General features: G+C 60.0%; 2 protein-coding genes across 3 annotated transcripts; one reads left to right on the plus strand and one right to left on the minus strand.

The window, feature by feature from the left end:
- The first annotated feature begins 1,738 nt into the window (after positions 1-1,738).
- RASL10B (RAS-like family 10 member B) lies at positions 1,739-7,732 on the plus strand. 2 transcript variants are annotated; one of them, XM_014952978.1, is made up of 3 exons: positions 1,739-2,067; positions 4,810-4,854; positions 5,271-7,732. In XM_014952978.1, the coding sequence occupies exons 1-3, from the start codon at positions 1,852-1,854 to the stop codon at positions 5,802-5,804; spliced, it is 795 nt and encodes a 264-aa protein (XP_014808464.1). In that variant the 5' UTR covers positions 1,739-1,851; the 3' UTR covers positions 5,805-7,732. The 2 variants fall into 2 exon arrangements, with proteins under 2 accessions (XP_014808464.1, XP_014808465.1); XM_014952979.1 differs by having other exon boundaries at positions 4,730-4,854; positions 5,271-5,681.
- A 1,563-nt stretch (positions 7,733-9,295) lies between these two features.
- On the minus strand, positions 9,296-13,603 carry GAS2L2 (growth arrest specific 2 like 2). The gene is made up of 7 exons (XM_014953132.1): positions 13,595-13,603; positions 13,118-13,487; positions 12,206-12,444; positions 11,992-12,099; positions 11,304-11,400; positions 10,702-10,943; positions 9,296-10,513 (listed from the first exon to the last, which is right to left on the minus strand). Exons 2-7 carry the CDS (start codon positions 13,473-13,475, stop codon positions 9,296-9,298), a joined length of 2,262 nt encoding a protein of 753 aa, XP_014808618.1. The 5' UTR covers positions 13,476-13,487; positions 13,595-13,603.
- Between the last annotated feature and the right edge of the window lie 1,081 nt (positions 13,604-14,684).

Consider the following 14,684-nt stretch of genomic DNA (forward strand, 5'->3'; position numbering starts at 1 on the left):
CCACCCCCCCCGGGCTTGTCCCCCCTCTGCCACCCCACCGTGGGGCCACCCCGGCTGCATCCCCGCTCTGCGCCTCAGTTTCCCCCGGTGACATGCTGGGGGGAGATGCCCGTGGGGCTGGGAGCCATCAGGGTGGCCTCTGAGATGCTTCAGGGTGTGAGCCCACTTTCTGGGGCCCGTGCGCGGTCCCCGTGTGCCAGCCTGGAGGGGGACTGGGTTTTTTGGGGTGACACGGCAGGGCTCAGCCCGCTCCGCCGTTCAGGGCGGCCCCATGGGTGCTGGGTGTCCGGCCGTGTCACCCCCCAGCCCCACAGAGGAGCTGGGGTTATTTCCGCAAGGAAGAAGGGTTTTGGGGGGGACAGGGTTGTCCCTGCAGCAGAGTGGCCCCTGGGACTTGTGATGACAGTGCTTGCTGCTGGTGGAGAAAGGCCCTGGTAGGACCGGGTGTGGGGGCTCCTGCACCCCCCCGTTTCCCTGTGTGTGGCACAGAAACGCTCCTGGGGCAAGCAGGTCCCCAGGGGCAGTCAGATTGTCCCATGTCCCTCAGTCCTGGCCACAAACCGTCCCTGCAGCCCTTGGGGCCGGATCAGGCCTTGCTGAAGGCCCCCAGCCCCAGTGTGAGGAGGATGAGGATGGTGTGAGCCATGGGCCAGCCTGGGAGACTGCGTGAAGCCCGGCCTCCACAGCATCCTGCAGCAGGGACCTCCATGGCCAAGCTCTCCTGGGGGCAAATAAAGCCCATCAAAGCAGGCAGGACAGGGTGGTTTGAACCCACCACTTTCTGCCGGCTCAGGGAGCGCTGCCCTGTGCTTTGGGGATGGTTTTCAGGGAAAACGGACCAGAGCATCACAAATTGGTGAAAACATCTACACTTTGGGATGAAGCTCAAGCCACTTCCTAGCAGTGGGAGGGAGCAGAAGTGGGACCCAGCCCATCACCCTCCCTGTTTCCATCGCAGCTCCCAGTCAGGACCCCTCTGCCAGGGGGTGTTTGGGCTCCTCGGACTCGGCTCCCGCATCCTCGTGTGTGGGTTGTCACCCCGTGTCCCCCTGCACGCACGGCCCAGCCCCGGGGCCCCTCTGGCCTCACCACATGTGCCAGCAGCTTGTGGGCTCACCCCGTCAGCTGGCTTGGAAATTAGCCTCCATCAAGTTAATTGCCAAACCGCTCAAAGCCTGAAATTAAACATTAAAGCTGTTTCTCGCAGGCACAGAGCAACTCTCCCCGTCCCCCCCACCTCCCTGCCCACCCCAGAAAAAGGCAATTCTGGCTGTCCAAGCAGAGGAAAGATGGATTCCCTGTCTTGGGGCAGCACTGGGATGGAGCAGCTGGTGACAGTCCCTGTGGATGGTGAGGAACAAGTCCCCAGCACGGCCTGGGACCCTGCTCCTGCCAGGGCTGGGCAGACCCGGAGCTGCAGACAGTCCCTTTCCTGGAGGTTTCCTTGCTCTGGTACCCAAAGGGCTGAATGTGCCTCTGAGAACCTTCCTGGGATGAAGTTTGCTCAAATCCTTGGCTCTGCAGAGTGGGAGCTTCTCAGGGACACCCTGGGGGTCTCGCAGCGCTGAGGTCCCCCCCCGGGGGTGTCTCCCAGCCCTCAGGGATGCTCCTACTGCCTGAGGGCAAACATCACTTTTATCCACGGGCTCCTGCTTGGAAAAACACTTCTTGAAGCAACAGTGGGGTCTGCTGGGGTGTCTCCAGGATCTGACCAGCTTCTCCTTGGCCTTGCAGTGACGGGCTGTCCCGGAGGGGAAATGCATCCTGAATGGGGCTGAGGCCCCCTGCTCGGGAATATGCAGCCTCGGCGCCGGGGGGGCAGCAGCAGGGCAGCGGCCGGCGTGCGACGGCATGGTGGCAACGTTCAAGATCGCCGTGCTGGGAGCCCAGGGCGTGGGCAAGAGCGCCATAGTCCGCCAGTTCCTCTACAACGAGTTCAGCGAGGTCTGCGTGCCCACCACGGCCCGCCGCGTCTACCTGCCCGCCGTCGTCATGAACGGCCACGTCCACGACCTGCAGATCATGGACTTTCCCCCCATCACCGCCTTCCCCGTCAACACCCTGCAGGTAGGGGTGCACCCGGCTTGGTGTGATGGGACCCCCACGTTGGGGGGGTGGTGGGGGGGTTGTCTCTGGTCACGGTGGTGGGGTTTCGCTCTAAAACTCTGTGGGGTCCCAGTTCCTCCTCTTCTCAGGGTGCTTCTCCTTCCACGTCAGGGTTTGCTTGCTAAAACCTGATGTGAGAGACCACATCCTCATGGTACCAGCTGAGCAGGGCCAGGATAAAGTATCTTTTAAAGCTTTTTGACCTAAAAGAATGGTCAACATGAGAGGGACGGTGTCCCACTTCAAGGACTGTGGCTCCAGTGATGCCCACAGATCTGCCCAGCTGGGCGGTGTGTCCCCCAGCACTGGGATTCGGTTCCATCACTGTTAAAACTGGGGCCAGCAAAGGGCTGGGGGAGCGTGGCCAAAGCATTCGGGTGAAAACCAGGGGTTCCTGGAGAGACAGCACTCACTACCCAGGCCAGGTGGAGTGGGGCTGCTCATCCCCTCCCTGGGTGGCCATCACCTTCCCCAGCATCACCTGGGCTTGTCCCTGGAGCGCTGAGCCCACCCTCTCCTCTCAGGTGCTTCCAAAGCATCCCCAAAAGGCAGCGTGGGGTTGGAAAGTCTTGCCATCAGCGCCGACCTCTTCAGGGGGTTTTAATGGGGAAAAAGAGGATTTTAAGTTTGTGCCGTGGCTCCACCCCAGGGGCACAAGTTGTGCCACCACGGCACAGGAGCCAGAGGTGCCCAGCCATGGCCACAGCCACGCTGGAGGGGAATGTGACCCACGGCAGCACCTCCCTGGGGCTGGGCTCTTCCATTTTTAATCAAGATAATTATATTGCTTCCACACCCCGCAGGGACAGGGTTATAGGGGCCTTGTAGTGCTCCAGGTGTCCCCTGGGCCGTCGGGCAGGAGGAGAAGTGAGCGCTCTGGGGGCGAGGAGGAGGTTTAAAAATTAATCGGCGTGTGCAGAGAACGAAAGGTCAGTGTGAGAGACAGCCCGAAATAGCAAAGGGTAATTTATTGACACGGCAGCCGACGCTAACACACTCCATTAACTCCCTGCGCTCAAGAGGAGGTGGCCAGTGGGAACAGTTGGAGGTTTCCAGGGAAAAGAGGATGGTCGGAGGGATGGCTCCGAGGGGAGAGGAGAGGACCGCGGTGGGGGATAAAGCTTTGTCCCCTGGGAAGCATCACTGGGCTCTGCCCCGTGCCTGGGAGCAGCATCCTTGTGGTGATGCCTGGGGGAGCAGCAGGGGCTGGCAGCTCCGTGATGTCCCACTCCTGCATGGGGTCGGGTGGGATGTGCAGCAAAACCTTCCTCCAGCCCCGAGCATCCCAGGAAACCTGCGCCCGTGTGGGGAAAACTGTCCCGATGTCCCAGTGCCACAGCAAGCTGCACCCCAGCGTGGTGAAAGAGCAGCAATTTATTTATCTCCCGGGTGGATCAGGACTCAGAGTAACCTGAGATGCTGCTGCTTCATCCTCCTGCAGCTCTGACACCGAGGAGCACATCATCCCCTCCCCTCCGTAGCCTGTGTGGTACCACTCACTCCCAGCTCCTTCCCATGCCGCTCGCTGCGATGGAGATGAGCACCCCAGAACTTTCCTTTTCCCAGTTTCCTTCCGTCCTAGGTCTTCTTCTTTTGCCTTATTCCAGTGATAACCTCAGAGAAGGATGATTCATGGTACTGAAGAGGTTTGCTCAGGGAGAAGTGATGCCTTTCCTCCCTGGTGCACCTTCCTCCTCTCCAGTGGCACCCCGGAGGGTTTGTGGTGCCGCCTGCACGGGCTGCCCTTCCCTGTGTCACTGCAGCCTCGGTACCACTGCTGGGCTGGGAAAACATCTGGAAGTGGGATGGATTTTTACTCCTACAGCATGAAAAAAAAATACAAAAAAAAATAATCCTGTGATTTCTGGAAGCCCCAAGCATTCCTAACAACGTCTATTTCTTCCAGCTCCAAATTTTGGCTATGGAGAGACCATCCCTGACGGCTTCTGCCCTGGCTCCTGATCTCACTCTCACAGAACCCTCTCCCGAGCAGCTTCTGTCCTGTCCCCATGTCCCCTCCAAAGAGCCCTGCTGTCACCTTCCCCCTCTGCCCCATGGAGCTGCTGGCCCATCACCTCCAGCCCCATGGAGCCAGGGCTGGGCTGAGTCCCGCTCAACCCTCAGCATCCTCCTCACCCACCCTGCCCGAAAACCAGGGTGCGTCACTAATTAACACACCTAATTAGTAGCTCTGGAGGCTGAAGCTTTTACATCCAGGGCAGGGGGTTGCATTCAGCCCTGCTCCCGGCTCTCCCCCGGGCCGCTGTGTATTAGGCAGGCTGTAATCCTCCCTCAGGAGAGGAATTGGGGCTGACAAATCCCGTTATCTCTCCTCTGGATTAACGAGGGGGGAGAAGGGATCTCCGGAGATGGGGGGGAAGGTGGCTGAAGGGCTGCAGGGGGTACTCACAGCAGTCGCAGGGATGGCTTGGGGCATCCTGGCTTGGGGCAGAGCAGAGGTGAGCTGGGTGCTGGGTGTCAGGGCTGGAGAGCCTGCAGCCCCCTTGCTACCCCCCGGTGTAGCAGCATCCTCGGCGTGCCCGGCCCTGAAACAGTGAGGGGCATCCCCCAGGCACAGCACAGGGGGGCTGAGCCAGGATTGATCCCTCTCTGCACCTTGCAGGAGTGGGCGGACGTGTGTTGCAGGGGGCTCCGGAGCGTCCATGCCTACATCCTGGTCTATGACATCTGTTGCTTTGACAGCTTCGAGTACATCAAAACCATCCGCCAGCAGATCCTGGAAACGAGGTAGGGACCTCTTTGTCAGTGGGTGCATCCCGTGGGGCTCCCAGTGGGGTGGTACAGCTCGCCCCAGTGCTCCCCTGCTCTTGGCATCAGAGATGAGATATTAGAGACTGGGGAAAAGCCCCTTTGTAGGGCTGGAAGCCCAAAACCAAAAGCAAAACTGGACCTGAGGGCAGGAGAAGGAGCAGGACCTAGGGCAGGTATCCCCTGTGGGCGAGGGCAGCCATCCCCAGTGAAGCAACTGGGGCTGGCAGAGCGGGTGGCTGGCCACCAAGAGGGACAAGAGGACAGACCACGAGGAGATGCGTCCCTTTTGGAAAGCCAAAGCCAAGAGCCAGCGTGGGTTGGGTTGGGGTCCATGGGCAGGTCCATCATTGCTGTGTCCCCTTCTGTCCTTCCTCGCTGTCCTTCCTCCCCAGGGTCATCGGCACTTCGGAGACACCCATCATCATCGTGGGCAACAAGCGGGACCTGCAGCGGGGCCGGGTGATCCCACGCTGGAACGTCTCCAACCTGGTGAAGAAGACGTGGAAGTGTGGCTACATCGAGTGCTCGGCCAAGTACAACTGGCACATCCTGCTGCTCTTCAGCGAGCTCCTGAAGAGCGTGGGCTGCGCCCGCTGCAAGCACGTCCACACCACCATCCGCTTCCAGGGCGCCCTGCGCAGGAACCGATGCACCATCATGTGAGCCCCTTTGCCCCGACGGACCCCCCAGCTGTGCCCCTCCTTGGGGACCACGACTCCCAGCATCGTTGTTCTCTGGGGGTGGGTGATGCTGCGGTAGGAGCTGTGCCAGAGGCACCTTGGGGTTTGCTTCCCCGCCAGCGCTGGCACCCTGTGGTGACATTTGGGGACGCTGCACCTTGGGAGGTGCTGGGCAGGGTGATGCGGTGGCCATCGGTGGGTCGGAGTGGGCATACAGCCAGGCTGCCTGGAGGTAGTGAGGGGTGAGGGAGGACCTTGGCTGAACCCCCGAGCCCTCCCTGAGCCTCTGGTGCTCAGGGACATAGAATAGATGTCCCAGGGGGGAAATGTGTCTCCACTGTGCCTGAAACACTGCGTGGCATCAGAGGGTGAAGGAGCCACCTGGGATGGTGCCCAGAGGTTGGCTGTTGGGTCCATCCTTGCCAGCTCCCACCCTGGCATCGCAGGGGTGATGCCAACTGCTGCCTGCCATCACCTGCCCCTCAGAAGAAAATTGTCCAGCACCCGTGTCCTGAGGTGACAGAGGTGGCTCCATCCTTGGGACACGGTGGAGCTGGGAGGCCCATTTTCCTCCTGGTGGAGCCGGGGTTTCTCCTCTTGGAGGGCAGAGCAGCCTCTGGTAAGAGACCAGGATACACGGGCCCTCTTTTGGCTCCATTGGGCCAGATTTCCAGGCAGAATTTCTGGATGAAAGTAAGAAAGGGGGAAAAAAAAAAAAAATTAAGATCCCATCCTGCACCTGACACCCCCCCAGGGGGCCGGGTGCTGCCTCCCCTGGGCTTTGAGTCCCCCTTCTGCCAAGGAAGGCTTCTCCTCCCCTACCAGCCTGTCCAACACCAAATAATCTGGAAACTCTCCTCGCCGGGCAGGTCACCCCTCCGCTACCTCGTGTCCCGGGCTCAGCGGGCAACCGGCTTTTGCACAGCTCTGACCCAAACCCCAACATCCCCCAAAGGGGCAGGAGGTGTCCCCTGTGCCACCAGTGGTGCCACGAGATGGGTCTGACCCCCCCCAGGCTTTCCCACACGATGCTCGCCCCCATCCTCGTGAGCAGCCTCCAAAGCAATAGGGAGCTGGAGTTGCATTTCCAGTTGCATTCCTTTCTTTTTGTTATTTTTTTTTAATTTTTCTCTCTCTGCACATCCCTAGGAAAATGACCCCCCCCCCCCCATTTTTTTTTTATATATTCTTTTTCGACCTTTCAGCTCATTTTTACACCAGATTCCAGCTTGCTCACATCTTGCCCTGCAGGGCGAGTGGCAAAGAGTTAGTGAAGGGTGTTGGGGGCAATGTGCTGGCGATGGGCACAGTTGAGAAGACCGGGGGGGGTTGTGGTTCCTCCTTCTTGGCTGCTCCCCGTGAGACACGGGGAAACACCATCCTCACCCCCTGAGGCAGGATCTGAAGCCGGTCCATCCTCCGGGGCCAAACCATCTCAGTGATTTCTGGTGTAAGGAGGGGAGGTGGGGAGTAAAGCGAAGGGAGACCCGTCTCTTCCCCCACAGCCAGGGTTTCCACCTGCCAGCAGCCCCGCTCTGCTCCTGGGAACACTTTCTATTAAGCCCAGATCCAGCTGAGCTCGGACACGGTGCATCTCACCACCCCATCCCTGCCCCTGGGGCCATGCGCTGCCCGGCAGCCCCAATGCTGGGGGTGAGGGGGTCACCAAACCCCATTCCTCTTGCTCCCCACTACAAAGAAAAAGGAAAAAAAATTAAAAAGATAAAAGTCACTGGGGGGACATGGGTCTGTCTCAGGTGGCTGTGAGACCCCCGACCAGGGAAGGGTGGTGGCACTTGTCACTGTCCCTCGCCTTCACGGCAAACACACCGGGCTTTGCCACCAGCCTCCCCCCTCCCCGACCTCATCTCGTCAGGATTTATTAACACGTGTAAGTCCACGTTATCGGTCTCTGGCTAGCTTTATCCCTCCAAATTGTTTGAGAAGGAAAGTCCTTGGTAAATGCTAATAATAAAGCATTTATAAAGTGCTCCGACGTACACATATCAACGACTAAGCCAATACATTGTTTGTTATAACCCTGTAGCCTGCAGTTTATAGCACAATTAGTTACAGGTTTTTATAGCATCTATTTAGTATTTTGAAAAAAAAAAAAAAAAACAAAAACCAACAAAGGTTATAAATATAATTGTTATATTCTATTGCACTTTATAGACAGAGAAAGTTATATTAGTAATAATAACTCTCACTGCTTCGACAGCATTTCCCAGCTCCCCAGAAAATGAGGGCTACAAAGAGCTCCTTTCCCCAGAGCCCAGGAGGGGGGCAGGTGGTGCCGGGCAGGGAAAATGGGGCAGGGATGTCCGGAGAGTGGCCAGGAATGGTGGGATCAGGGCAGCCAGGAGCACAACAGCAGCTGCCTCCAACCCACCCCTTGCCCTCACCCTTAGTACAAAGTGTTACCGCTCGCCCAACGCCGCCCTGGTCCTGCTGAAAACACCCCGCTCCTCACCCTGGGAGAGGATGAGGATGTCCCCACCGCTGTCCCCAGGGCAGCACTGGGTTTCTGCCCCCGTGTGTGTGGTGCCACAGGAGGTGATGCCTGGGTTCGGTCCAGCCCCGGCGAGGATGCTTCCCTCTCCTCCTCCTCCTGCCCCCGGTGAGCGTCCTGGTTGCCTGGACTTGGCTTTCTTTTCCCCACTGGACTTCTTGTCGGAGATTCCCCAGGTGTCTACACCCGCCTGTACCGCCCTGCACCCCCTTCTTTGAAATCCAATTAAAAATCAGGTCTGTCCCTCCTTGTTCCGTACCCGCCTCGCTGCTCTTTGCCCGTGGGGCCGGATCGCTCACCACCCCACTGCCACAGCCCCTCGGTGCTTCGGGAAGGGGGGAATTTGTTTCTCCCCTGCAAAAGGAGTATTTTTTAAAGCAGGTTTTGCATCCAGCGCTCACCTTTGCGGGAGTGTGTATCCAGCTTCATCCTTTCTTGGACGATGGGGCTCCTCTGGTCCCCCCGGGGCTCTCTGGGGGGGACGTTGGCCATGCCCAGGGGCAGCAGACCGGCAACACAAATTCCCTTCACCAGCCGTGACCCCACCACCAGGATTATCCTCTCCCCCCTCCCCACCCACCCAGAAACGATGCTGAAACAGAAGAGTTTTGGCACATCTCTATTGCACAAACAATATTGCTGGGTCCGTGGCTGTGAGAAGCCTTGGGGACAGCCATCACCCTGACCATCACCGCCAAGGAGACCACCCCCCTCCCCAGGTCTCCCACCTTCACCCATAAGGAAGCCCACAGGGGGGTCACCTCCTGTGACACCCCCCGACCTGAGTGACTCAAACGCTCATTAAGGCTCTCGGTGCTGTAAGACACGAGGATCATTAGTCCCACGGTACAGATGGGGAAGACTGAGGTACCAGCTGGCTTGCACCCTTGGATGCCAGGTGTGGCGTGTCCCCTCTTTAGGGGCACACTGTAGGGGCTGGCTACAGCCCTCTTCCCTGCAGAAGGTGCCCCATTCTCTCCATTTTTCCACCCAAATCAGTACGAAAGCACCTGTTTTGGAGAAGAATTACAAGTCCAAAAAATCCAGCCCACTAGGAAGGGGGGGTGAGCAGCTCTGAAGAGCAACGGGGGACCCCCAGAGTCACCTGGGGGCAAATCCAGCAGGTTGCCCGTGGGCACCAAAGCTCCAGCTTCAGCATCTCTCCCACCTTTGGACGAGCGAGGGGTCAGTCCCCTACAAATCCCAAGGTGTGAGGGGTGGGGGGTCAGACCCATGCCTCCTCCTCATCATCCTCGGTCAGCCAGGCGCCGCTGTTGGCTGGGGAGGGCTTGGTGCCCGGGTGCGTGCCACCAGGCTGGGGCTGCCGGGGGGGTGCTGGGGGGCGATGCTGGCCCCGGGGGGCAAACAGGCGGTGCCCCAGCGGGGTGGGGATACGTGAGGGGCGCTTGCCGGGCCGGTGGTCCCGCCGGGGACGCACCTTGGGCCGCAGCTTCAGCTTGTAGATGGAAGGCACGCGTTCGGGCTTCTTCAGGCACCGCCGGGGCTTGGGGACGTTGCTGGCCCTGGGTCCCTGAGGGGTCTGGCCCCCAACTCCCAGCCCTTCAGCCTCCCCCCCGGCTGGGAGGGCGGTGGGCTGTGGAGTGGCTCGTGGGGGTGTTTTGGGGACCCAGCTCCCCAGCCCCACGGGGCGCAGGGGGTGCCCCCCACGGGAGAGCTCCTCCACCACCTTGTCATAGCCGGGGGGCTGTGTGTGCTCCCAGCACTCCCGCAGACCCTCCCTCCCCCCACCGGGGTCACAGGCTTCCCCCGCCTCATCCCCTGGCACCCCGGGCCCCTCAGCATCCCTAGCCCGTGGGCTAGTAGCCCGGTGGCACCGCTGGGTCACCTGGGGACCCCTCCCAGCAGCACAGCTCTTGCATCCATTTGCAAAGTGAGCCGAAGGGGTGGGGGGCCGGCAGACAGCCGGGCTGGTTTTGGTGGGGGGTTTAACACTGCTGTCCTGTTTCGGAGTCTGGCTGGAGGAATTTTGGGGTGACAGTGGTTGACCTCGGCCAAGGGCTCCCTGGCTCCCTTCCCGTGAGCTTTTCCTGCTCTGTGAGTCTCCCCGGGTGTCCCGGTGTGGGCAGGGGGCACAGACCTTGCTGAGGCTGGGGGCACGGGATGCCATCACGGTGGGGACCCCCTTTTCCTGCCCCCTGGCAGCTGCCACGGATGGTTTGCTTCCTTGCTGGGTGTTTTTTGGAGGTGCTGATGCCACCCCGGTGCCAGGTGCCGTGGGCCTGCCCCGTGCCGGTGCCGTGGGGGTTTTCCCTGGGGTGCTCACACGCAGTGCCTTGGGGACCCCCACGCTGTCCCCTGTGCCGGGGGCCAGCCGGGAAGGGGTGGGTGCCCGGCATGTCACCCCACAAGTGCGGCCAGGGGAGCTGGGTCGAGCAGGTGACCTGGATGGTGGTGGCCTCATCCCTGAAGGGGTGGCCCGTGGCTCCCGTGTCCTGCAAGGAGAAAGAGGAGAGAGGGGCCAGGGAGCCACTGTGTGTCCCCCCCACCTCCATCCAGCCTGGGCAGCTCCAGAAGGGAGGGAAAAAAATCAGGGATGGGAGAAAACTTGCTCTGAAACCAGGCAGTTTGGGGCACGAAGCATCTCTGCACCACTTACCTGCCCGAAGGGACCCTCCGGGGCTCCTGGTGAGGGCTGGTACCTGGTGGGCGACCTGAGCCCTCTGGCAAGGGGGTGGCAGGGGACCGGGGGACACGGGACCCCCAGGTGACGGGGGGCAGGGGGCTCTGCGAGCGGCTGACCAGCAGCGCGGGCTGGGGCTGGCCACGGGTGGCTGCCTTGGAGGCTGGGCAGAGCCGGACCTCGTGCTGCACTTGCTGCTGGGGGCTCCTGGTTTTCAAGGCTTGTTTGTGAGCTGTGGGGAAAAGTGGGGGTCAGCACCCCCATCCATTGCACCCACGCCCCCAGTGCAGCCCACCCAGCCATGGCTCACCATGCAGACCCCCCCCCAGGGATGCTTGGTGCAAACCTGCAGTCCCTGCAAAGAAGCTTTTGGGGTTCAGCTCCATCCAAAAGTCTGCCATGACCTCTAGTGGCCACCAAAGCCAAGGAGAGTCCCCAAACCAGACATTCCCCAGCAAAGCAACGAGGCTTTGCAGTAACGTGGCTTCCCTCTCCTGCAAACGGCCCCAGAAGCAGCGAGACCCAGGATGGACACCCCCCCCAACCCCAGCCACGGGGCAGAGCAATGGGTTTTGGGGACACGGGGACTCACAGAGCGAGGTGCAGCGACACGGGTCGTGCTTGTCCAGGTAGTGCTCCAGCGTGTCCCAGCCGCCCCCGACCCGCACCATGACGTGCTCCCGCAGGATCTGCACGGGATGCCACATGCCATGAGGTCCAGAGAGATGCATGCAATGCATTCATGGGACACCCCCCCTTCCCTTCCATTTTAAGCAGCCTGGGGGTGGCACGTTCAGCCAGGCTTCATCTTTTGCTGCTCAAGAGCCACGGGCTTGCCCTAAGTGCCACCAGGGCTCCCAAAGGACAGCTTCATCCCCAGATCAGCCCCACCAAGGCAGGGAGGGCCCCAGCTCCTGCTGCCATCCCAACATGTCTCATCACCCCAAGGAGCCAGGGAGAGCCTTTTGGGAAAAGTCCTCTCCTCCATCACGTGCTGAGCCCTTCGGGAAGGCCAGGCTTAGGGAGGGAGCCAGGCAGGGACAGAGCATCCCAGTGCTGGGTGATGACACCCATCCCCCTTGGTGTGGGACAGCAGGGTTTGTCCTGTAGCCATGGGTGGTTACATCCAAGCAAGCACATACCACAGGGCTGAGCTTCCCTGCTTTGGGCAGGTCAAAAACCCCACATTGGCCCCATTTTGGGGACAGATTACGGAAAAGACTTTGTGGGAGCAAAGCAGGGTGCCTGTGCCCCAAAAGCACGGGGTGAAGCGGACTCACACGGACAAAGATGAGGGTGTCGGAGTCACCCACACGGTATTTCCCTTCGGATATCTTGATCATTGGGAACTGGACGGGGCAGGTACAGCGGCTGACCAGGTGCTGGACCTGTGGGCAGCAGGAATGGGTCCTCACCAGAGCTCCTGGGAAGGGTCCTGGGTTGGCCATGTCCATCTTCATACCCATCCCCATCCTGCTCCATACCCATCCATACCATCTGGTCAAGGTTGTGGAGGTCCCGTGGTTTCCTGGGGTGCTGGGGCAGGGGGCTGTCTGCGGGAGGCAGGTCCAGCTCCTGGCGGAGCTCCTCCTCGATCTCCTCCTCCATCTGCACGAGGGTCGGGGCGCTCATGCCGAAACGGGCAGCGCGGCGTGCCAGCTCCAGCAGGCACAGCACGAAGTTCTTCTCGTTCTTCCTCAGCACCAGGTCCTCTGTCTCGAACATTAGGACGTCTGGGGCAGGGCAAGGGTGGACTCAGACAGGGCAGGTACGTGGGGACAGGGACAAAAGGACGGGGGGCACTGGTGGAATCAAAACCCACTGGAAGGGATGTTATTCCCTGGAGCCATCCCGCTAGGAATATGGCTGGTTCCAACAAAGGTTGGGATAGATTCACAGAGGAAGAGCCTTCCTCTTGGGCATCTACAAGGAAAGGCTGTTTCATGGCATCCCAACTCTCAAACCCCAGTGGTTGGGTGCACTGAGGAGGCGTCACTCCATACCCATGTCCTTCCTGGGCATCCTCTGGTGGTGGTGGAGGGTCAGGGTGACCGACTCTTTGCTCAGAGCCAGGACCACTCCTGATGTCCTTACTGATGGGATCATGCCGTGCTGAGACCAGGGCCATGCTGCAGCATATGCCCTTTCCATTTCCACCCCCCCAGCGCATATTTGCACCCAAGCAAACACACCCATGGGGTGCCAGTGCCCTGCAAAGCTGCTGCCGAGCCTGGAGGAACTTGTGCAAGAAATGCCATCTCAGGGACACATGCGCACGGTGCTGCCTGATGCTGGGGTGGCACTGGCTTTGGGGGACATGGGAAAAACCCTGGGGTGATGCCAGGAGCAGTTGGAGGGGCATTGCACGCAGGGACATGGGACAGCTGGAGCCTGGCATCTTCTTACCTTTAATACCCATCTCCTTCCTGCACCACTGGATGAAGTTGGAGACATTGTCCCTGGCCTGGAAGGTGCCCGGTTGTGCCGCGGGGTTGCAGGTGACACCGGTGGTGGGCAGGTGGAGGTGGTGGGCCACCCCGGGACAGGCACGGGCAAACTCCTCGGCCACGTGGGTGACATTGTTGGCGTGGGAACAGAGCACGGCCCCCGTCTCCAGCACCTCCAAGAAGGTGCCCACCTCGATGTCCAGGTCGTACAGCTCCTTCAACCACTCGGCCAAGTCCTCCTTCATGGCGTAGAGGTACTGCTCGCTGGACCGGTAGGGACGGATGCTCCGCACCCCAGCGCCTGGTGTCCCCCACATTTTGCCATAAGACTGGGGAGGAGACCAAGGGAAAGTGGTGATGGGGACAAGGGTGGTGGGGACATTGGGACCTGCCCTGGGCTGTGTCCCCAGCTGACCTCCCCAACAGCCACACTCACCCGGTGCCACTTGCTCTCCGTCACCCGGGATGGTGACACTGTCCTCCGGGGAGCCCTTCTTGAGATCCAAGGGCTGTAAGGCAGCCTGGGGAAAGGAAATGACCCTCCTGGGCAGTGGGTGTTTTGTTTCCTTCCCAAGTGCTGTTCCCTTCTCCTTGGTGACAAGGGACCGGCTGCAAACACTCCCCATTAACCCTTCAGCACCTTCTCCTCTGCCAGCAGCCCTGCTCCTTCCTCCCCAGACTCCTTAGGGGTGGATTTTCTCCCCCAAGATCCCTGGCTCTGGGTCAGGAGGGGGTTAGAAAGCAGCTCTTTGGCATCCTAAGTAACTCACAGCCCTGAAAAAGGGGGGATTTGTCCCTTCTCTGCCATCCCTGCACCCACCTCCACCGCAGGTGGGGTCACCTGGGAGCCCTACAAGGTGCATGTTCAGGACCTGGTACCCCTGAATTTATCACCCAGAGACAGCCACATTTTTGCACCCATTTTACAGGCTCAGACACTCGGCTGAGATGCCACTGTGTGCCATTGCAAGCCCAAACACGCTGGGAGCCCCCTTCGCTCGAGGGCTTGTTCCCCCCCTTACTGGGAGCTGGGAAGCCCTGGGCTGTGCACTGTGTCAGGGCTCAGCCCAAGCTCCGAGGAATTGTAGGAGCTGTACCTGCAAATCTCAGAACAAACCCATCAATCCTCTCCCCCAAACCTCTTTCTGAAAAAAAAAAATGAAATAAGGATGGGGGGGGTTTGTTTGTATGCTCACCTGTGGGGTTTTCTGCACCATGCTCCCTTGCAAACTTCTTACCAAACTGTGCACAACAGTGAGGTCTTTGGAAAAAGCCAAGCTCCTCCATGGATGGTGGGACTTCAGGAGCTGGGGCTTTAAGAAAATAACTACCCGGGTGAGTGGGCACTGCTGGGAATGTTGGAGGCTCCCTCCCTAACCCAGGGCTCAGAGAGCTGCCCCAGCACCCAGGTACTTCTACAAAAAAGCAAATCTACCAGGGACATGCCCACACCATGGGACTGAAACAGAGCTTCTCCTGGGCCTGGAGGGCTTCTTGCTGTTTGGGGAGACCCCGTCCTTTCCCTG

Source organism: Calidris pugnax, unplaced genomic scaffold (assembly GCF_001431845.1).
Source record: "Calidris pugnax isolate Ruff unplaced genomic scaffold, ASM143184v1 scaffold133, whole genome shotgun sequence".
Classification (NCBI taxonomy): Eukaryota; Metazoa; Chordata; class Aves; order Charadriiformes; family Scolopacidae; genus Calidris; species Calidris pugnax.